This window comes from Zeus faber (genome assembly GCF_960531495.2).
Source record: "Zeus faber genome assembly, chromosome: 14".
Classification (NCBI taxonomy): domain Eukaryota; kingdom Metazoa; phylum Chordata; class Actinopteri; order Zeiformes; family Zeidae; genus Zeus; species Zeus faber.
The window spans coordinates 18,054,339-18,077,940 of record NC_137200.1 but is presented as its reverse complement, the minus strand read 5'-3'; the positions used below and the strand labels follow the sequence as shown (position 1 = coordinate 18,077,940).

General features: G+C 47.1%; 1 protein-coding gene across 1 annotated transcript; it reads right to left on the bottom strand.

Annotated features, from left to right (window-relative positions):
- Positions 1-3,497: 3,497 nt before the first annotated feature.
- uspl1 (ubiquitin specific peptidase like 1) lies at positions 3,498-23,346 on the bottom strand. The gene is made up of 9 exons (XM_080014241.1): positions 23,225-23,346; positions 19,681-19,832; positions 18,561-18,683; positions 17,514-18,438; positions 14,026-14,136; positions 7,527-7,656; positions 6,376-6,501; positions 5,934-6,094; positions 3,498-5,803 (listed from the first exon to the last, which is right to left on the bottom strand). The coding sequence occupies exons 2-9, from the start codon at positions 19,804-19,806 to the stop codon at positions 3,954-3,956; spliced, it is 3,552 nt and encodes a 1,183-aa protein (XP_079870367.1). The 5' UTR covers positions 19,807-19,832; positions 23,225-23,346; the 3' UTR covers positions 3,498-3,953.
- Between the last annotated feature and the right edge of the window lie 256 nt (positions 23,347-23,602).

Sequence of the window (23,602 nt, the reverse complement as noted above, 5' to 3'; positions counted from 1 at the left end):
TCCACAAGACCTCTGAAGGTGTCCTGTGGTATCTGCCACCAAGACCAGATCCTTTAAGTCCTGCAAGTTGCAAAGTGGGGCCCCCATGGATCGGGCTTGTTGTTCCAGCACATCCCACAGATGCTCCTTCGGACTGAGATCTGGGGAATGTGGAGGCCAAGTCAACAGCTTGAACTCGTTGTCATGTTCCTCAAACCGTTCCTGAACAATTGTTTGCAGTGTGGCAGGGTGCATCATCCTGCTGAAAGAGGCCACTGCCATCAGGGAATACCATTGCCATGAAGGGGTGTACTTGGTCTGCAACAATGTTCAGGCAGGTGGTACGTGTCAAAGTAACATCCACATGAATGCCAGGACCCAAAGTTTCGGGTCAGACCTGACGGGCTAGACTTCACTCCCCACGTGCATCAATGGGCCTTTCACCCATTCCGCGGTTGTCCTTCCTTGGAGCACTTTTGGTCGGTACTAACCACTGCATACCGGGAACACCCCACAAGACCTGCCCTTTTGGAGATGCTCTGACCCAGTTGTCGAGCCATCACAATTTGGTTCTTGTCAAAGTGGCTCAGATCCTAACGCTTGCCCATTTTTTCTGCTTCCAACACATGAACTTCAAGAACTGACCGTTCATTTGCTGCCTAACGTATCATATCATCATATTGGAACAGGATGATCAATGTTTTTCCCCTCCCCCGTCACTGGTTTTTATGGTGTGATTATACTCATGTGTTTCCGGAGATTTTCGTATATTCCCATATGGTCTAGCGGTTAGGATTCCTGGTTTTCACCCAGGCTGCCCGGGTTCGACTCCCGGTATGGGAAGGCGCCCCTTTTGTAACTTATCTAAAATATTTTGCGGATCTGAATTGGATCCGCCATTTAAGATTTTGTCCAATAGATGACGAAAAGATGAACGTCATTATAGAATAATATCAATTTTTGGTTCATGATCCAGAAAAGCACATACAACCAACATAATTAAGTATACTTATACACACATGTATACATACATAATGTATGTAAACATATACACTCACCGGCCACTTTATTAAGTACACCTGTTCAATTGCTTGTTAACACAAATATATAATCATAATCATCACATGGCAGCAACTCATTGCATTTGGGCACGTAGACCTGGCGAGGATGACTTGCTGAAGTTCATGGTTGTTGGTGCCAGACGGGCTGGCCAGAAACTGCTGACCTCCTGGGATTTTCACGCACAACCGTCTCCAGGGTTTACAGAGACTGGTCCGAAAGAGAGAATATCCAGCGAGCGGCAGTTGTGTGGACGAAAATGCCTTCTTGAGGAGAATGGGCAGACTGGTTCGAGACGATAGAAAGGCAACAGTAACTCGAATAACCACTCGTTACAACCAAGGTTTGTATCTCTGAACGCACAACACGTGGAACCTTGAGGCAGATGGGCTACAGCAGCAGAAGACCACACCGGGTGCCACTCCTGTCAGCTAAGAACAGGAAACTGAGGCTACAGTTGGCACAGGCTCACCAAAAATGGACAATAGAAGATTGGAAAAACGTTGCCCGGTCTGATGAGTCTAGATTTCAGCTGCGACATTCAGGTGGTAGGGTCATATTTTGGCATAAACAACTTGAAAGCATGGATCCATCCTGCCTTGTATCAGGGTTCAGGCTGATGTTGGTGTGGTGATGGTGTGGGGGATATTTTCTTGGCACACTTTGGGCCCTTTAGTACCAATTGAGCACCGTTTGAGCGTCGCATACCTGAGTATTGTTGCTGACCATGTCCATCCCTTCATGAGCACAGTGTACCCATCTTCTGATGGCTACTTCCAGCAGGATAACATGCCATGTCACAAAGCTCAAACATGACAATGAGTTCACTGTACTCCAATGGCCTCCCTCCACAGTCACCAGATCTCAATCCAGTAGAGCACCTATGGGACGTGGTGGAACGGGAGATTCGCATCGTGGATGTGCAGCCGACAAATCTGCAGCAACTGCGTGATGCTATCATGTCAATATGGACCAAAATCTCTGAGGATTGTTTCCAACACCTTGTTGAATCTATGCCATGAAGAATTAAGGCAGTTCTGAAGGCAAAAGGGGGTCCAACCCGGTACTAGCAAGGTGTACCTAATAAAGTGATCGGTGAGTGTATGTATGTATACATACATATACAAACAAACACACACACACACATCTCATAAAATTTGAATATTAGGAAAACGTTAAATATTTTTTGTCACTCATTTCAGAAAGTATATTATATATTATATACTCATTACACATAGTGAAATATTTCAAGCCTTGAATTCTTGAAATTTTGATGATTGTGGCTATAGATAATGAAAACCCCAAATTTAGTGTCTCAGTAAATTGGAATATTGTGAAAAAGTACAATATTGGAAAGTCATGGTGTCACACCCTCATCAGCGAATGAACTCCAAACACCTGCAAAGGTTTCCTGAGCTTTGAAATGGTCTCTGTCCGGCTCAGTAGGCTACACCATCATGGGGAAGACTGCTGACTTGACAGATGTCCAGAAGACAGTCACTGACTCTCCACAAGGAGGGTAAGCCACAAAAGGTCATTGCTAAAGAAGCTGCTTGTTCACAGAGTGCTGTATCCAAGCATATTCATAGAAAGTTGAGAGGAAGGAAAAAGTGTGGTAGGAAAAGGTGCACCAGCCAAAGGGATAACCGCAGCCTTGAGGGGATTGTCAAGCAAAATCTTTGGGGGAGCTTCACAAGGAGTGGACTGGAGGCTGGAGTCAGCGCATCAAGAGCCACTACGCACAGAAGAATCCTCGGCACGGGCTACAAATGTCCCGTTCCTCGTGTCAAGCCACTCCTGAACCAGAGACGTCAGAAGCGTCTTACCTGGGCTGTGGAGAAAAAGAACAGGACTGTTGCTCAGTGGTCCAAAGTCCTCTTTTCAGATGAAAGTAAAATTTGCATGTCATTTGTAAATCAAGGTCTCAGAGTCTGGAGGAAAAGTGGAGAGGCACAGAATCCACATTACTTGAAGTGCAGTGTGAAGTTTGCACAGTAAGTGATTTGGGCTGCCATGTCATCTGCTGGTGTTGGTCCACTGTTTTCATAAGTCAGGCTGATCGCCTCCATGCCACGCCGCATTGATGCAGTAATTCATGCAAAAGGAGGCCCAACCAAGTATTGAGTGCATAGAAATGCACATACTTTTCAGAAGCATAACATTTAAAATATCCTTTTTATTGATCTTATATAATGTTCGAATTTTCTGAGACACTGAATTTTGGGTTTTCATTATCAACAGCCAGTCATCAAAATGTAAATTTCAATAAAAGCTTGAAATATTTCACTCTGTGTAATAAATCTATATAATATGGGTTTCACTTTCTGAAATGAGTGACAAAATATTGAACTTTTTCATGAGATGTACTTGTAAATCTACAATATTAAAACTGGTTATACATCCATTAAGAGGGAAAATAATGACAGAGGTGAGACACCACAGATGGGTATTTTTGTTTTACTCTTCTTTAATAAGGATAAATCTAATTAAATTTTGTCCATGTTTGCAAATAACATCACATTTTGTACAACCGAAAATGCTTTCAAATGCATGGGGTGTGCATTATTCAACGGCAAACTACTTAGAGAAATCAACACTATAATCAAAATAGCAGACAGTCAACAGGACCCTCCACACAGTACCATGATGAGGAGCCTTAAGTGCTATTCCTCCACACTGAAGCTCATAACAGAGATAAGATTCAGACAGTTGTTAAATGGAGGTTGGGGTCCAGTGGATACAGTAAATAGTGTAGCACCGTTTGTCAGTCTCACTGGTTGTTCTGCACCCGAGCAAACTCATGCCCTGCATATCCCGCTGCAAATAAAAAGAAATATACATTGCTTTTGTAATCTACTCGTGTCAAACGAGCCATTTTCCAGGGGCGCTCAAATTAAAGTCGCGGATGCGCAGGTTTAGAAGAAAAGGTCGAGCGCGCAGAGCACGTCGGCCTCCGCCTCAGTCTGTTGCTGCGCCGCCACCCCGGAGATAAACTCTTCCAGAAAGTTGTCATTTGTCGATGAGTCATTTGCGCCATCTTTCAGCTTTGTAGACTCGGTGACTGTATCCCCTTTACGCTCCAAGTGCTCATCCCCTTCTTGGCCGTTGACCAGCATTTCTAGGAAGCCGGTGCTGTCTGGCGACAGGTTGCTGGCTGTTGTGGCGGGCGACAGCAAATCGGAGAAGAACTCATCGTAGGTGGAACCGTCGTAGGTGGTGCTGGAGCTCACCGTCTGGGGGGAGAGCAGCTCGGTGCTGTCCGGTCTGGGTGCGGCTTCTCTGACCGTTGCCCCCTGGCAACCCAACAGCTGGTTCAGCGTCTCAAGCTTCTTCTTTTTTGCCTTGAGCTTCTTGAGGAGTTTCAATCTGAGGGCATCCGTATCACAGAGGTTGTCTGCTTTTATTGAGTGGCCGCTACTTTTCTTTGAACGCTTTTCTGTTTTCAGGAACTCAACTGCCCTAGGTAAAGGGAGTGATGTCTGTGACATGTAAGTGGTGTTGATTGGGGATTTTTTAGAGACCGGTAGAGTGCCATGAAACACGTTGGATTTGTTGTCCTGGTGTGCAACATGAGCTGGTTGCTGGGCTGCCTGAGACTGGGGGCGATTATGGACAGAAGTTGAGTGATTTGTGCTCTTTACGCTGAATGCGCAGTACATTTCTGCAGCTTTCAGCGGTAGGGCCTCAGGGCTCTCCCTCCTCAGCTGGGGTTTGGGAAAGATGCCCAAAGGTCTATTTGGTTTTCTCGATGGGTTCGGGGTGGAGTGGTTGGGGACCACAGTCTTTATTTGTGAGGTCAGGGCCACTGTGGGCGTCTGGGTGGGAGCCACCTCGGCGGCGGCCGATGGGACTTGGGGGTGAGAGTGCCTGTTCAACAGGAAGGCCCAGCGAGAGCTCTGCCCTAGTGACTCTGGCCGCTCGGAACTCTTTCTGTCGCTGGGCGTCGGCGGTTGCGAGGCTTCAGAGGATGACACAGCCAGTGCCTGCGCCACTGTTTCAGCAGGCGACGTGTCGCCCGCAGCTGTATCCAAGGCCGTGGGAGTACTTTCCCTTGAGCCGAGCAAGGATTCCGTTTGTGAAGCAGCTTTAGCCGATCTGGCCCTCGCACCTCTCCGCCTGCTTGTGTTGTCGACTGCGGCTTTACCTTGTCCTTGCCGTTTGCCTCTACGGGAACCGGGGACAGACGTTGGACCACTGGATTTGTCGTCTGTCGCGTACGAGGCGGGCACGCTGTCCGACTTTGGAGGCGTTCTTTCAGATGCCGCAGGGAGAGAGTTGTCTGGAGAAGACTCTGCCGTTTCCTTTGTGCTGCAAAGACCCGGATCAGGGTTTTGTCCCTCATCCAGAGGCTTCTCGTCTGGCTTGACTTCCACCAGTGTGAGGGTCACTATGTCACTGTGGGACAGGCCCTCAAAGGTGTCGAGCAGCGTCGTGGAGCCTATGGACGTGTCAAAGACCGCCTTGGGCGTTGTGTCAACAGCATCGTTGCCGCCGTCGTCGTCAGACACTGTGAGCGCGTCAACGATGTCGGTGTCGTTGTGCAACATAAGGGACCGGTCCGGAGACGGGGCTTTATCTGGAGAGCTGTTAAAATAGTTTAGGGATAGAGGGCGTTCTGCAACAGCGTTTGAGGGAGCGCAGCCGTCAGGAAGCGTATCCTCAGCCATCTCCCAGAAGACTATGTGGATATCCTGCGCGGGAACTGGGAGCGTCGCTTGACTGTCACACTTTGGATGCTTCAAGTCGTCAAATTCCCGCCATGATCCTGTGAGGAACGACAACAAATATAGTTAGGCCATGCGGGCCAGTCCAATCATTACGCAATTAACCTTCAGAGTCTCACCCCCAATGCCAAGGTGAAGAAAAGAGCGCAAACGTATTTTCTTTGCACGAACCATTCGCTTCATGGATCCAGGTGACGAAGTGCTCAAGTTGCCGATTGTACTGTATGACCGTCGTCACCGAGTAGTTTTTGCCGTGGGAGTTGAAGGAGTAGTTTTGGAGGTCATTGTTTGGAAGTCCCTCCACGAAGTGCAGCGCCAACACTGGAGGCAGGCTACGAGGCAAAAAAAAAATAGTTTGGTCAAGTTGATATTAGTAATATCACAACGCGTGAGTTACTCACAAATACATGAATACGCTGGGCTAACTTGCTCATACTGAAGGCTTTGCTTTACGAAAGACTAAGATGTACAGTATCTACCAGAAACACGTTATTCCAAAGACGGTATTTGCTTGTACAATCAATTCCATACAATCTCATCCATTTAAGAGATTGGATGATGTAGGTTTATACACCGGTATATACATATTAAGAGTACACGGTTTGGCCTTCACCTCTCCAGCATCATTGTCCTGGTCTGGTTCTGCTTGTGGCAGACATTGCAGGGGGCCAGGTGAGCTGCGTGAAGCGGATGCCAGTCGGGCAGTAGATTTGTCAACGTGGGAAGCGTTTTTGTAACCCTGGAGGGGGGCGACAGAACAATCACAAAAACACATTGAAGCATCATCAACGGTCCATAGAGGGAGCTGTTGAATACTTTTGGGAAATGTCATCAAAGGGTCAACTGAAACGCTCAAGTCATCAAAACATGCAGATTTAAGGGCTGTGTGCCAATAAGACCCTGGAACCACGGATCCCAAAATGCGCTCTCTCCCGTCGCACGTTCAAGTGAGAACCTCAACGAAAGCGACAAACGCCGACCGCTTGTCGGCTTTGACGGTGCACTCTCGGAACCTTATACTGTAAAGATCACCACGTAACCCGGCGCAAAGCTTTGCTAATGTTGTTATGATCAGCTTAGGTTCACAAGCAAAGCGCTCTGAAACAGAGGCGACGGGTCAGATTTGGAACGAGTGACGACAATTTTTCCGTTAACTGTGACTCATTCAACGGCTCACCGGGTAGAGCGCACCACATACAAGGCTGAGTCCTGACTGCAGCAGCCCGGGTTCGATTCCGGCACAAGGCCATTCACTGCATATCACCCCCTCTCTCTGTCGCCTGCCTTCCCTTTGTCCCCGCACTGTCACTATCGAATAAAGCATGAAAAAGCCTCAAAAAAGTCAAATTTCTAAGTCCGCTTTATGGCCAAATCCGATGTACCTTTCTTGTAGGGGGCCCAATATCCTTTTCCCCCAACTAAAATAGCAATTTGTTATTGTACATCGTTCCAATTCAAAATTTAGGTTATGCATTGTATTCTGGGATGAAAGGAATTGAAAATGGCCCCCCTCTCTGTTAAAGCAGATACTCCAGTTTACTGGGAAATTCACTTTTTCTCCATCTTACCCAGACTCAGACAAGGTCAATACTAATTGAATTTACCCTGAAAACCGGAGCGCCCCCTTTAATGACCACTGAAGAGCCCTTCAGTGAGGTCATATTTAGTTTCCAATTGCACAACACAACAGGTGCATCAAACAAACAAACAAACAGAAAAAACAAAAAAACAACAGTGCTGAAAACATTTCCATTTTTAACTTACCTCTGGTTTGTGGTGCTTTTGCATTGGCCGCACTCGAACCTCCAGTGAAAGGCGAGTCGAAAGGAAAGCTCCGCCCAGGGGTCAGTGTCGAGCAGGAGGGGCAGGGCAAACACCGGGGTCTCCCTTTCCCCTGCGAGAGCGCATGGATACAAGGTATATTCAAGATTAGAATAATCCAAACCAAAAAGGTAAACAGTCGAGTGCCAGCAGTGATGTGACCAGCTGACCGTGCAAATTGACGACGCATTTCATTTGTTGAATTCACTTCTGAGGGCCTTGATGTTTTGGAGCGATTCTGGTTTAATTTATTGGCGTTTACAGGGGTCAGAGTTAAATTTCAATTCAACAATAGTGTTTAATTTTATGCTTCTGTTGTGAGTCTCTACTAGGGATACAACGCTACACGGTATGTTAGCGAACGGTTCGGTGCGGCCCCTACGGTTCAATACGAACGCGTGTACCGTGGCATTACGGTTATCAGGGTAGAGGGCGTTGGTGCAGCGTACGGATGTGCCATAAATCCACACTTCCTACTGAATCCACTGTTGCAGCTCCACCGGCCACGTCAGCCGTGCGGTGTCCGCGTGCAGCCGCACAGCATTTCTCTATTTTTGAGGGAGTGTTTTTTTTCCCCCCTCTTCCTTTCAAAAGCGCACAGCTACGGAACCTTACCCATGGAAACGCGAGGTAAAACTACACATGTTTTTAGTAAAGAGTGCAATCAATTTAGGTTTCCAGTTAGAAAATAACCCCCTGGGATGGCCGTGTGCCTCTTTATTATGAACTTCTCAACGACTCTTTTGAACGGCTCTTTTGTAGGAATGAAGGGAACGGGAGTCTGACGGGTGATGAGCTCTTCTTTTTTTTGGTCAGGTCTTACAGTTTCATGTCGTGTTCTTTGTTTAAGTTGTCTTCTCCCGCCGCTGGAAAATGTTTCCCCCTCTATGTAAGAGATATCCTATGCTCCTCCCTCGCCGGGAGGTGCGCTGGCTGAAAAGGAGCGAACCCAGGATCACAAAGCGAAGGAACACACGCACTGTTTTACTATTATTTATGTGGAAAAAAATGCTGTTTGAACCGGTTCTACACAAAAATCACTAACAATAGTACTGTTTATTTATTTTTTTTATTGTGAATTTTTTTTTAATATTATACATAAATATTAATGAAAATTTAATATTTGAACTACTCACTATCCCTCCAATCAGATGAATTTATGCAAATTCTAACAACTCACCAATGAAGTTGAACCCCATCTCCCCTCCACTCAAAGTCATACACACAGAGCATTACACTAGTTATTCATGGCAGTCTACTATAAAAACATTTTTTACACCTTTTACATTTTTTTTTCTTAAATATAAAGACACCGTTGCTGGAACCCAAAACCGTGATCCATACCGAACCGTGAGCCCACTGTAGCGACGCATCCCTCGTCTCTACATTGATATTGTGGTTCATTTAGCTTTGAAATGTTATACAGGGTTCACATGCTGGCATGACAAAGTGAAATTCTAATAATTTTAGTACCTTTTGAAGTCATTCTTCATGCAAAATAAATTATTTTTCAATGTGATCTTCATGGATTAAAATATAACAATCTTGGCCTCACTGTCTATTACTTAGATTAGTATATATATTGTAGCGAGCTAGGGCTTCTTTGAGCAATCAAGAGGCAGGAGATTGGTTTTCACAATCAACCACAATCTTTATTCATCAGAGTGCTCAGCCTTTTGCACCCCCACACTGTTATCACGGCAGGCAGGTCACTAACGGGGCGCGCACGCGCACGCGCACGCACACGCACACACACACACACACACACACACACACACACACACACACACACACACCTGGTGCAACAATCATAATCACAAAACATAAAAGTAATAACGCTAACAACAGCATAACAATTAACATTACTGTAACTAAGAACACAAAACAATCCCTTTCCCCGACAACCCCAAAACACACAACAACAAAGCATGCTGGGAAATCTCCGCCCCACCTCTTTTCCCCAACATGATACATTGTCCCCAGTAACCCATGTGTCTGCCACAAAGTCTCTGAGGTGTTGGGGGAGTTGACGGTTCCACCAGGCCCGCCCAGGGGGCCCCTCAGATGCTTCTCGTAGCAAGGCACAGACTGGAGGCTGCCCCGCTGCCCCTGACTCACCCTCAGACTGAGCCTAGGGTGGTACGGGGCAAGCCGATCGCAATGAAGAACCACCATCCGGTTCCTTTTGATCAGCCGCACCCTGTACACCACATCAGACAGTCTCTCAAGGATCGTACAGGGTCCCACCCAGTGCCTCATCAGCTTCGGGGAGAGGCCTTTCTTCCTCTCTGGGGTGTAGACCCACACCTGCGCCCCGGAGGCAAAATCCTCCCCTTTGGCACGCTGATCGTAAGCCCTTTTCTGACGGGACCCAGCGTTGGTGAGAGCCTGCCTGGTCAGTTCATGTACCGCCCGGAGCCACTCCCGAAGGTAGTGAAAATAGTCCATGCCCGGCTCCCCAGCCACCTCTGGTTCGGGGGGAGGGCCAAACACCAAATGCACAGGGGTGTGGAGCTTGCGTCCAAACATGTGGGCTGCCAGAGTGCACTTAGTGGACTCTTGCACCGCTGTCCGATATGCCCAAAGGACAAAGGGCAAGTAAAGATCCCAATCTCGCTGCTGGCGACTCGTCAGAATCACAAGTTGGGTCGCCATAGTGCGGTTGAAACGTTCGACCAATCCGTCACTCTGTGGGTGCAGCGGCGTAATCCGGGTCTTTTTAATGCCCAGCCGTAGACCTCTGCAAACACCGGAGCCTCGAAGTTCCGACCCTGGTCGCTGTGCAGCTCCTCAGGCACCCCAAACCGGCAGAACATCTCGTCCACCAGGCGTGCGGCGGTGGTGGCAGCACTCTGGTCGGGAACAGTGTAGGCTTCGGGCCATTTGGTAAAATAGTCCATGGCTACTAGGATGTAGCGGTTGCCCTGTTCTGTGGCTGGAAAGGGGCCCAAGATGTCCATGGCCATCCATGGGAGCCCCCACCTGGTACTGCTGCAGAGGGGCGTGAGAACGTCAAGTCGGCCCTTTCTGAGCGGTGCAGGTGTCACACCGGTGGATGTAGAGCTCCACATCTTGAAGACACCCTGGCCACCCTGGCGATGAAGCGTCTTTGTTACTCTGAACTGACCAACCCCCACAGAGCCATGGATGAGCTGGAGTACTCTGGAACGTAGCTGGTGGGGCACCACGAGCTGGAAGATATCGCGATGGCCACCAGGAGTCTGCCAGCGGCAATGCAGGAGCCCCTCGCTGCTGATGAGGTTGGCCCACTGCGAGTACAGGGCCTTCGTCTCTGGATCCAGTGCTGAGACCGCTGGCCAGTCTGGTCGGTGGCCTGCCCTCACCCACTCTCGAACCCGGGAGAGGACAGGGTCTTGGAATCGGCTCGTGTTGGAGTTGGTCTGGGTCAATGTTCCCAACGCTGTGGTTGTCGCTCATGCTTGGGGGCTCTTGGTAACCATCGTCGTCCGCTCGACGGTCCCGTAGAGCCTCCACCTTCAACGTCACTGCGTCCCGTCCCTCGGTGTGTCGACAGTGCCGGCACTCTGCCCCCTGACAGGGCCGTCACGACAGCGCATTAGCGTTGGGATGGAGATGTTCAGCCCGGTGGAAAATCTCAAAGTTGTAGTCCCGTAGTGTCTCCAGCCACTGGGCCAGCTGTCCCTCTGGTTCTTTGAAGTTGAGGAGCAAGGTGAGGCAAGCAGCTCCCGACGGGTGACGCAGTAGTTCCTCTCAGGACGGCTGAAGTAGGCGATGACATGTTCCCCTTGTTCACCTTCCTGGGACAGCACTGCTATGAGACCCACGTCGCTAGCATCAGTGTCCACAATGAAAGGTCGCCGCAGGTCTGGATAAGCCAGCACAGGGGCCTCGATGAGTGCGGAACGCAGCTTTGTGAAGGCACAGGAACAGTCCTCCACCCACTGGAACGCCTGGCCCTTCTGTGTCAGCTGGTGTAGGGGGCTGGCAATTGTGGCAAAGTCCTTTACAAATCGTCAGTAGTAGGAAGCCAGCCCCAGAAAGCTTCGCAGCTCTTTCACATCGCAAGTAACAGGCTAGTGTTTCACCACTACTACCTTGGCTGGGTCGGTTGAAACTCCAGCCACACTGACGACATGACCAAGGAACAACGTCTCCCGTCAAAACAGCTGGCACTTCTTTGGAAGAAGTCAGAGCCCGGCCTGGCAGATGGCTTGGAAGGCGTCCCCCAGATTGGTCAGTGCGCTCTCAAAGTCTGCAGCATGGGCGAGGAGGTTAACCAGATGGACGACACAACGGAGGATGCCGGCCAGGACCCTCTCCATCAGGCGCTTGAAGGTGGCTGGAGTTGCAAAGACCGAATGGCATTACCCTTGAACTGCTACAGTCCCTGGCTGATGGAAAAGGCAGTCTTTGGGCGTGCCTCTGGCACCAGCTCTACCTGCCAGTAGCTACTGCGCAGATCGAGGGAGCTGAATCAGCGGGAACCAGTGATGCAATCGAGGGCGTCGCCAACTCTAGGTAGCGGGTAAGAGTCTTTGCGGGTGACCTCGTTGAGCAGGCGGTAGTCAACGCAGAACCGCCAAGTGCCGTCCCTATTCCCTACCAGGACCACCGGTGCTACCCAGGGGCTTGTGGAGGGCTCGATGATGCGCCAGGTGCCCTCTAGTAGAGGAGGAGCTTCGTTCAGGTACTGGTGCTGGGCTCTTTGGCGCTAGTGCTGGGCAACAGCGTGCGATGTGGCCTGGCTCTTCACATCGGTAGCACCCCCATGTTGACCGCCTGGCAGTCCTCTCGATGCCCTGCCGAAGTCGTTGTTGCGGGTGTGCACTGTTGACCGTGCAGATTGCCTTGTCATCGTCGCACTCCACACTGTCTGCTTGGCGCACTCGATGCTTTGTGCTGGGGAAATTATCACTTGTCACCCGCATGTGTTCAACCCATTCAGCTTCTGTTAGAGCCTCGACCAATGATCTCGGGCATGGAGGCGCATGCGTTCTGAGCCGCTCCAGCCGGAGCCCCTGAACGAAAGCTTGTAGCGTAAGCGCTCCCTGCACTGCGCTGTCAAGCGCAACCATGTCATGTCAACCATGTCGCACATACAGCCGGAGGTCCGCGATGTAGGCGCCCAGGCTCTCTCCATCCTTCCTCTGATGGTTGACCAGCTTGTCCCGTGCGTCGTCGGCGTAGATGCGGCGACCAAACCGATGCTGTAGCGCTCTTGACGGTCCGCCAGTCCAGTAGTTCTTGTGGCTGGAGGTCGGTGAGGATCTGCAGGGCTTTTCCTTCCAGAGCGAGGGCGACTTGCACAGCGGTTTCTTCTGCAGTCCAATTATTGAACTGTTCCGCCAGCTGCACTTGGATGAGGTAGATCTCTGGCGATGTCTCTCCGTTGTAGCGAGGCAGCTTTATGGCTCCCCATCTGGCGCTCTTGGGTGGCGCTCATGAAAGGGGCAATGACGTGTCGAGAGGGGCGTTTTCGTCACTCATTCTCCGACCGCCGGTTGAGGATTGTTGGCAGACGTGTCACTTGCTCACCGCTGGCAAGCTTCCCGGCGTTCCCTTGGTGTGCGATTTTGCTGCCGGTGATTGTTCTCTCTTCTTCGGCCGAGCAACCTTGGTGTTTCGCAGGCATATGGTGAGTTCTTCAATCGCTTCTCTCAATGTTGCCATCTTGCATCCCACTTCTGACACCAATGAAGCGAGCTAGGGCTTCTTCGAGCAAGCAAGAGGCAGGGGATTTGTTTTTACAATCAAGCGCAATCTTTATTCATCAGAGTGCTCAGCTTTTTGCACCCTCGCACTGTTATCATGGCAGGCAGGTCACAAACAGCACACACACTCTCACTCCTGGTGCAACAATCATAACATAATCACAACACAAAAGTTATAACAATCTGGCTAACTAACACTAACAGCAGCATAGCAATTAACATTACTGTAACTAAGAACACAAAACAATCCCTTTTCCCAACAACCCCAAAACACACAATAACAAAGCATGCTGGGAAATCTTCGCCCCACCTCTATTCCCCAACATGCTACAATATATACAGTATATTATGAATCACATTGTTATCTACTATGTCTATTTCCATTAACATGCTGAATTATATTGAGATTTTATAATAATCCTGGAAAAATTTCATTACGTTACTGTTTGAATAACAAATCCAGGTGGAATGTCAAAGGTTTTCAATGACTCTTATTTGTCGAGGAAATGTAAGCACTTCATGCACACAATTATATTAAAAAAAAACAAGTGATTCATGTAATTTCATTAAATTTAATTAGATGACAGTGCCATTTAAAATCAGTTTAATAAGTAAAGGATTCTAAGAAGTAAGAAACAGTAAAGAGGCTTCAAGTGATCAGATAAAGTCAGATCAGCATCCACGGATATTCAAAATAATGTATGATAGCTGAGGTGAAATCTATGTTGCAATTCGGTCAGTGAACTCACCAAGCGGGCACTGCAGTTTGGGCTGCAGCAGTTTGAAGATGGACATCCTGACACTCCGCAGGTCTGAGTTAGCTTTCTGGAGCACCCGCTTTGGCACCTTCACAACACCATCTAATCAGAGATAAACAAATTCAAACACAAGTGGAACAAAGATTCAAGATTCAAGAGGTTATTTGTCACATTCATATACATACGGTCATACATACATGTAGTGAAATGTTATGACACCCGGTGATTACGCACAATAAGCTATAAAAATACTAAAATGTTCGTAAAACAACTTTATGTTAGCGATGCACAAATACCAATATGGGTATTGGGTTCAATACTGTGCTCATGTAAGCTGTACTTGCAATGGAGTTCATTCTGGCATTTCAGAATGAAATTCAAGGACTTTCAAGTACTTGTTTTTTTACTGTTTTCTTAAGCGCTATTTTTTAATTTTCAAGGACATTTTCTTTCAAGGACATTTTCTTTCAAGGACGCAAAACTTGTTTTTCAATGCGATCTATATTAATTCAAATAAATAATCTTAATCACATTGCGCGCACACACACACACACACACACACACACACACAGACCCCCCCCCCCCCCCCGGCATAATCAATGTCCTGAAAGCAAAAAATAATTACGTGACGAGTTGAATAACAAACCAGGGGGAATATCATAGGTTTTCATAGGCAAGCTTTTAAAATATAAATCTAATTTACAAGCAGTGCGTGGTACACACACACACGAAGCCAGCCGCCTGTTAATCACACCAGTAAAATGTATTATGCCCGATTTCATTAATGTATCCATTTAAAATACATATTGACATCTTCTGCACTGAAATTTGGCGTACAGAAAATAGTTTTCCTGTGTGTCTGCGTCCCCTCGTCGGGCTCATTTCCCAGGGCCGCGGATCCTCGTCTGTAAACCCACGCTCCGTGCTGTAAAGCCCCCCAGGGGCTCTGGTGCACTGCCGCCGCATTTAAAATATGATTTGGTTATTGAAGAATGTGATTAACGGTTTCAAATGGCTCATATAATAAACACTTTTTAATTCTGACTTTTAGACTAGTCTACTTCATGCGGCGCACACTCATTCTGAATGTGAGTGAACAACCAGCAAGGAGAAGGATCATTTATTTAAATTTGTTTCAAATTAAAAGCCCTCTAGCGTTTCATAGACCGGTCCAGCCATAGAGTTTTAAAAAGGTAATTTTGACATGGTGCAGCTCCCAAACTGAGTGTTTTTTTTCTTCCCTGCGACTAACCGATCAAATAAAAACTTGGTCGACTAAGGCTCGACTACCAACGTTTGGCTGACTATTTGGGGGCAGCCCCAAAAGAGTCCATCCCTAGTGGAGTCCATGCCTTGATGGGTCAGAGCTGTTTCGGGGGCACGAGGGGGAGCTACACAATATTAGTGGTGGTTTTAATGTTGTGGTTGATTTGTGTGTGTAAAAGTAAATAAATAAAGAAATAAAAAATCCACATGCATACATACATGCAGCAAGAAAAAAAGTAATCAAAATTTGAACACAATTTGAATATTAAAGAAATATCCCTGGAATGTCGAAATTGCCATTCAATTTGGTATTTAAAAATATTTTTTTTATTATAAATGTTTTGGCTTATGTTAGTGAATCAATTCACATGTGATGAGCAAAAAAGTTCAATATAGAACAATCAGCCACAACATTAAAACCACTACTAATAACCACTAATATTGTGTAGCTCCCCCTCGTGTCAGCCAAACAGCTCTGACCCGTGGAGGCATGGACTCCACAAGACCTCTGAAGGTGTCCTGTGGTATCTGGCACCAAGACGTTGGCAGCTGATCCTTTAAGTCCTGGAGGTTGCGAAGTGCATCAATGAGCCTTGGGCCCTATGACCCTGTCGCCGGTTCAACGGTTGTCCTTCCTTGGACCACTTTTGGTAGGTACTAACCACTGCATACCGGGAACACCCCACAAGACCTGCCATTTTGGAGATGCTCTGACCCAGTCGTCTAGCCATCATAATTTGGTCCTTGTCAAAGTGGCTCAGATCCTTACGTTTGCCCATTTTCTCTGCTTCCAACACATCAACTTCAAGAACTGACTGTTCACTTGCTGCCTTATATATCCCACCTCTTGACAGGTGTCATTGGAACCAGATGATCATTGTTATTCACTTCACCTGTCAGTGGTTTTATGTTGTGGCTGATTAGTGTAAACTTAGCCGGTTTGTTGCACAGTGAACGCACATTAAGTCCGCATAGGGGGAGACGCACTGGAGAGTGCGCCTTTGACTACAATGTCCAGTAAGTCCACAGATGTGGTGATGAAAAGTGCAGATGTTCCCAGCCACAGGCTCCCGGGGCATTTGCCACAGGACCCTGAGAACACGGGCAGATTTTTTCAGGAGCAATCTGTGATCTGCTTTGCAGCAGCAGGAAATGGAGTAAATTTAATACATCTAGAGTTTTTATTTGCTTTGTTTGGGGAAAAGATCGCTCTGATCGGAGCTGCAAAGATGCAGAACAGTACGTAACGCCCGGCTGCCATAAATAAATGTACACATGTAATGCTCTGTGTGTGACTGGGGGAAGAGGAGACAGGGGTTTGAAGTTCATTGGTGAGTTAGAATTTAGAAGTCCATCTGATTGGAGGGGGGGTGTCCAGAATGATAGTGTGTAATCCAATTATTCATTTGTTAATATTTATATATATTATTTTAAAGATAAATAAAACCAGTACAATAGTTAGTTTTGTGTAGAACAGGCATAAACAGTATTCTTCACACATAATAATAATAGTAAAACGATTTATTGAAATAAAACACACCAATCAGACCACTGAGTGTGTTCCTTCGCTTTGTGAACCTGACGTGACAGTGGGTATGCTCCTTTACCGCCAGGGCACCTCCCGCTGAGGGAGGAGCACAGGCTCTCTGTTACACAGCTGCAGGAGACAGCAACTTAAACACAACATAAAACACAACATAAAAATTGACAAAAGAAAGAAAGGCTCATCCCCCAGCCAGACTCTGTTCCCTTCATTCCTACAAAAGAGCCATTCAAACGAATCTGATCGTTCATGAACAACGTGGTGCGAGTACAGTTGATTGCACTCTTTACAAAAACATTTCTATGTAGTTTTATTTTGTGTTTCTATTGAAAAGGAAGTGTAGCCGCGTGCAGTTGAATAAAAATAGACCTCTCGCGCAAAAATAGAGAAATGCTGTGCAGCTCCATGCAGACCCCGCCCTGCTGACGTGGCCGGAGGAGCTCCAACGGTGATTTAATAGGAAGCAGCACTTACAGCACACCGCGCCAGCACGCTGCACCAACGTGTCCGGTGGACTTCTGTTATTCACGTGTGCGTATCTAACGGTTCGATAACATACCGTGTACTGTTGCAACACACACACACACACACACACACAACTAGGTACTACACGTATGACAAACACTTAAACAGTTTGTTCAGTACGTTAAATCTGATCGTAGTCACTCACCCGGGCCCTCTTGTTGGCAGTCTCGGAGAGTGGCGCTGAGCTCATCGTATCTCGTGATCAGCTCCCAGACGGGTGATAGACGGGGCCGCTCCGTGGGCTTACATTTCCTGAGGCTCTGGCAGTGGACCAAAGCGACGAGCAACGCGTCGAGCCAACATAGGTTATCACTGTTCTTCCAGAACAGCGGAGGCGGGGCGGTCAGTGGTCCCTCTGGCACGTCCATCGCCATCTTGGTTTCCGAATTTGGGGTTTTGTTGAGAGTCACAGGGCCGTTGATTTTGTTTGTCGTGGGCGAAACCTCTGGCTCCAACGCGTTTAGGACTTCCCTCTTAAACAGGGTGGTAGTGGTGGTCTCTCCGTCCACAGTCCGGTCCACCTGGACTGTGGACTCATCAGCATCAAACCCATCACCAGAGAAACCACGCTGGTCTGAGTCCAGAGCGCAGGGGCTACTCCCTTCTCGAAGTGGCCCCTTTGGCATGGAGGTGTCCAGAATGTGGCCGTTTGTGCCCAACGCGTGTTCTGCCTGGACGAGGACATCCCGTCCCCCGACCTCATTTGTCGAAGACGCGGCCGAGGACAGACCGAGACTGTCCGCAGGAGCCGTGTCACCGATAAGCTCCTCGCTCGTACCTTGCGGCCGAGTTTGCGCCGCCACGTCTACCATTTGATAATCGGCATCCTGTTGTTGAGAGCCGATCGCCTCCTCCGTCTCAGAGGCAGCGCATTGACCGCTACCGATGACCGCGATGTCGGTGGACTCTACTTGGGCGACGCCTCTCCTTGACCTTTTGAGAGACGGGACAAGCAGATCTTCCCTCCCCGCCTCCGATGCATTTCCCCGTTTGCCTCCGATCTGCTCCTTGGCAGGGAGCAGTTTGGCAAGGACATCCTCCAGGGGCCGGCTTACAAGAGGGAAGAGGCACTGTGGAGGAATGGAGGCAAAGGGGTTACAGGGGCCAGTGCCACACAGTCCCCCCCCCCCCTCTCCCCTGACTATTACAGGTAGATAAATATGCGTCTTTCTCATCGGGAACCAGAGCTCACCTGCGGGTGTGTACATAGAGTGATGGACTCCTGGAGGTTGATGCGATAGGAGCGCAATCCAGAGCTCAGGCCTTTGGAAGCACACCAGGGGCAGTTCTCAAATAAGGCAACTCTTTCTTTAACCTTTTCAAAAGAAAGTGTAAAAAAAAAAAAAAGCATGCCATTAACAGAATTGTATTGTACCTGTGGGGGAGGTTATATAAAAAAATTAAATAAAAAGAACAAAGATTTCTAGCTTTGCATTGAAGTAATGCAATCGGGAGAAGTCAAAATGGCCAAGAGGACTTTGAGAGTTGACAAGATCTCGACATCGCTTGTGTCAACATTTGATCTTTTAATTACTTCCAACAGCTTTAAGAAAAAAATGCATATATTCCGGTGGAGGCTTAATCATAGTGATTGCTGGGTGGTTGCTGAGTATCAGTACACAGTTTCCTTTTTTAAGTATCAGTACACACAATTTTCATTAAGTATCAGTACACAATTTATCTCTTAAGTATCAACACAAGCTGCACACAAGAGTCCTTAATATTTGCCGAATTGGAATTTGATATAGTTAAATAGACTGGACATAGTGACTTCAATATGTTAATGTCTTAACTTACTAGAAATAAGTTGGAAATAATAGATGCCCCTTCTTTGGATTGTTGTCCCCTTTGATCGCTCTATTTCCATAACTATATAGGAATCCTGTGCTCAAAATGCACGAGTAATGCACAAATGTTAAAAAGTTTCATACATTAAAAACAAAACATTCTTTGGCTCAAAACAATGTTTAAAGCATTCAGAACAATCTTTCGCCTTTTGAAACCAAGGATTTCCATGTTTTTTTCCCCCTTCCTGAATTTGTGCTGGTCTTTCGGCATGATTGATTCAGGAAAGAATATCCTGAGCGATGCAATGATGTTGAAAAGGCTTCATGCCTAAAGATCCAAATATTATTTTGGCTCCACACAATGAGGATTTGCTCACTGACAAAATCTTTCGCCTTTAGATACCAAGTACTTTCCGTCTTTTTTTTTTTTGTTTCATTTGTGCCGCTAGTTTCAAAAAAATTTATTTCACAAGTAGCTATGCACAAGTGACAAAAGTGAGAGGTTAACAATGAGTGTCAACTAACTTTTCCCAAATACCCTGCCAGGGGTGGGGCCACAGCCCCCAAACCAGTGTCTTCACTGGTCATAGGCAAACCACAGTTTCTCTTCTTGTCCAAGGCTGTCCGCTGCAAATTACTGATCATTACCATGACACGTCAACCTGGCTCACCTAGAGCTGAGGGATGGAATACAACTTTGTGTTATTTAGTGTTCCAATCAAGTCAAAGCATCAAAGTATTATCCCAAAAACAATCAGAATCGATAGTCAATGTCCGGCAGAGCTGCACGATAAATCGATTACGTTTTAGAATCGAGTCCATCGATTGGCAAAACAAGGATCCTGCTACAATTGGAAGATCCATTGCATCAGAACAAGTGCTCCTAAATGTTTTCTCGGTTATGTCAACCAATGACATCACATGTACACACACTGACACACACACACACAGATACGCCGCAACATTAAAACCACTGACAGGTGAAGTGAATTACAATGATCATATTGTTAAAATGGCACCTTCATGTGGATGGCCGGGTGCGTGTGTGTCGTTTACCTGGGGAAGAGATGGCACCAGGGTGCACTACTACGAGAAGAAGGCAAGGCGGCGGCAGCAGTGTGGCGCTCTTGGCAATGTTCTGCTGGGAAACCTTGGGTCCTGGCATTATTTGGATGTTACTTTGACACGTACCACCTGCCTAAACACTGTTGCAGACCAATATGACTAATAGTTCAAAGTGTTGACTGGGATGTGCTGGAAAAACAAGCCCAATACATGAGGGCCCCTCCTCGCAACATCCAGGACTTAAAGGATCTGCTGCTAACGTCTTGGTGCCAGATACCACAGGACACCTTCAGAGGTCTTGTGGAGTCCATGCCTCCACGGGTCAGAGCGGTTTTGGCGGCACGAGGGGGAGCTACACAATACACATGAAAGGTGTCAGAACACCTGATGGGGAGGTCGAACTAGACCAGATCCAAGGTCTAGAGCCTACTTTCTCTCCTCTCCCCCTTTAAGTGAAATGTGACTGCAGACTGTGTTGCGACTCTGCTGTGCGTCAACAAAGCACTGCAGCCACTTTCAGTTTTGTAGTGTCCAACCAAGCATTGATAACATGCTTAGTATTTTACAAAATTACTTTTTATTTGATGAATGTTGGTGCTAATATGAACTAAAATGGTTTTATTTCTATATATTTTAATAAAGCCAAACAGCCTAGGGCGGTGGACAAGTAATGTAATCGTGTATGCCCCAACACCATATAACACCGGTAACCACGGCAAACCTAATGTGGATGTTACTTTAACATGTACCACCTACCTAAATATTGTTGAGGACCAAGTACACCCCTTCATGGCAACGGTATTCCCCGATGGCAGTGGCCTCTTTCAGCAGGATAATGGACCCTGCCACACTGCAAAATTGCTTCAGGAATGGTTTGACGGACAGCAGGGTTCAACACTAACTTTTAAAAGTGGTTGCCGGGCTGGCAACCAGGCATCAGCTTTTGGTTGCTGAAACTGAAAATATGGTTGCTATTTTTAGTCACTTTATATTTTCAGTAATTATGATGCTATGTAATTACACATCAGCTTAATAGTGAAAATGTGACATGAAATAATGTTCAAAAGCTTTATGACAGTAACCAAACAAAATTCTTTGTAGTTTGTGTTTTATCTGAGACGTCACAGAATTTGAGGGGAAGAAACAGAAGTCAAGACAGACCAGAGCTGTGATAACACTTACTCCTCTGGTCACACGACCTGATCACACAAAGTCTGTGTCGCTGTTTCTCTTACACCCACACATACAGTATATGCTCACCACACAGACAATAAGAACCTGAACAGTACTGTTTGTCCCCTCATAGTTAACAGTAAATTGTCATTAGCATCTTTCCATTTAAAAGTAGGTCCCCACCGTCAGCCCAACAATCGGCAATTGTCGATATATATTCGCGCCGGTGGCGGTGTGTGTGGAGCTTGCTCGAGTGGAACAAGGATTTTCAGCAAATGCAGTCACGGAAGAGCTCGTTGTGAAAAATAATACAAATTCCCCTCTATGGTATTATTTTGACGGGGCTATAGCACTGGCAAGGCCCCTTGCAAAACGTTTAACTGCAGTTATACTCTAGTCGGTATTTGCTAGATAAATGAGTGATGTCAAAGTTCTGTTACAAAACTACATTTTTACCTATCCTTGTGCATTAAAGTGTACGGAAATCATCAGTGCAACAAGAAAGTGCATATGGCCCAAATGAAGACTTAATTTCACATGTATGAAATGGCCCAAAATTGTCACTTTAAATGTACTTTATTAAGCCTAACTAAATAATTTAAACAGTGCTAGGATATGCGGTTTCAGGTTGGGCGCACGGATCTTGCGTCGACGGGCGGGGTCGAGTTGCGGGACTAATTGGCCATATGTGCAGGTGGTGGGGCGACACGGTATTGCGGGTATTGGAAAACAGCTCACTTTGCAACAGGCCGGCTGCGTACATGGGATGTGGGAAGTGGCTGCACAACGGCTGAAATGTTGCGTTGCGCACAAATGTAATGTTAGTGCAGTAGTAACTTTACACAGGCAACAAAATAAAATGTTGTCTTTTATTGAAATTAGACTTTCCAGCTTTGATATTGATATATATATATATACACACACACACACACACACACACACACACACACACACACACACACACACACTAACCAGAGGCCACCGTTTACTGTCCAGCCCTGGAACATGACAACGAGTTCAAGCTGTTGACTTGGCCTCCAAATTCCCCAGATCTCAATCCGATGGAGCATCTGTGGGATGTGCTGGAGCAATAAACCCGATCCATGAGGGCCGCACCTCGCAACTTACAGGACTTAAAGGATCTGCTGCTAACGTCTTGGTGCCAGATACCACAGGACACCTTCAGAGGTCTTGTGGAGTCCATGCCTCCACGGGTCAGAGCTGTTTTGGCGGTATGAGGGTGACCTACACAATATTAGGCAGGTGGTTTTTAATGTTGTGGCTGATCAGTGTGTACACACACACACACACACACACACACACACACAGTCGGTGCATTTGGGGGCCTGGGGAACGCACACGATCCAATGTCATTAAAAATGGCGCAGCTCTACATTTACGCGAACATAAACGCCGAATTTAACGGAGAGTGCACACATCAGTTCCCACTCTCCACGGTATTTTACCCGCGGCGCCATCGCGTTGCACAAAAACCCCTGAATATAAACACGTTCATAAAGCGGCAGGATAATACCGGCGAGACACGGGTACGCCATGCTGGAGCCCACGTCCATTCAACTAGTTTACCGACGGCATACAGAAATCACACAGAAAGCTGCCGTTATTATCGTCAAATCCTACCATACGCATTGTGCTAGATGTTTAAAGACAGTATTGGAGAGAGAACGGGAGACCGGAGCGATCACATGAAGGCGGATGGGTGTCGGAGCCCTTCCGTCCGAAGACAACCGCCTAGCATTTTAGCCGGTTGGTGGCTCGAGAACTAACGCGAACGCGGTTTACGGGAGCATCGCGTTGGAAAGGTACATACCCCAGTCATGCTCCGACTCGGACTGCGCTCTGAGAGACACGTCCAACTCAGAGCAGCGACGTAATAAAAGTGGAAATCCCGACCGGCGACGGCGTCTCCATGTGCGTCGATGTCAGGGTTCGTGCGAGGAACGTTGAACTTCCGGTTGCCGCCGGTTGTGCAGCGACGTTTTCCTTCCCCTCCTCGCCGATGTATTATTATTATTATTATTATTATTATTATTATCAGTACTAGCAGTATTTTTATTATTATTATTGTTGTTGTTATTGTTGTTGCGTTATTATTATTATTATTATTATTATATTTTATTATTATTGTTGTTGTTGTTGTTGTTGTTGTCGTCGTTGTTGTTGTTGTTATTATTATTATGATTTTTTA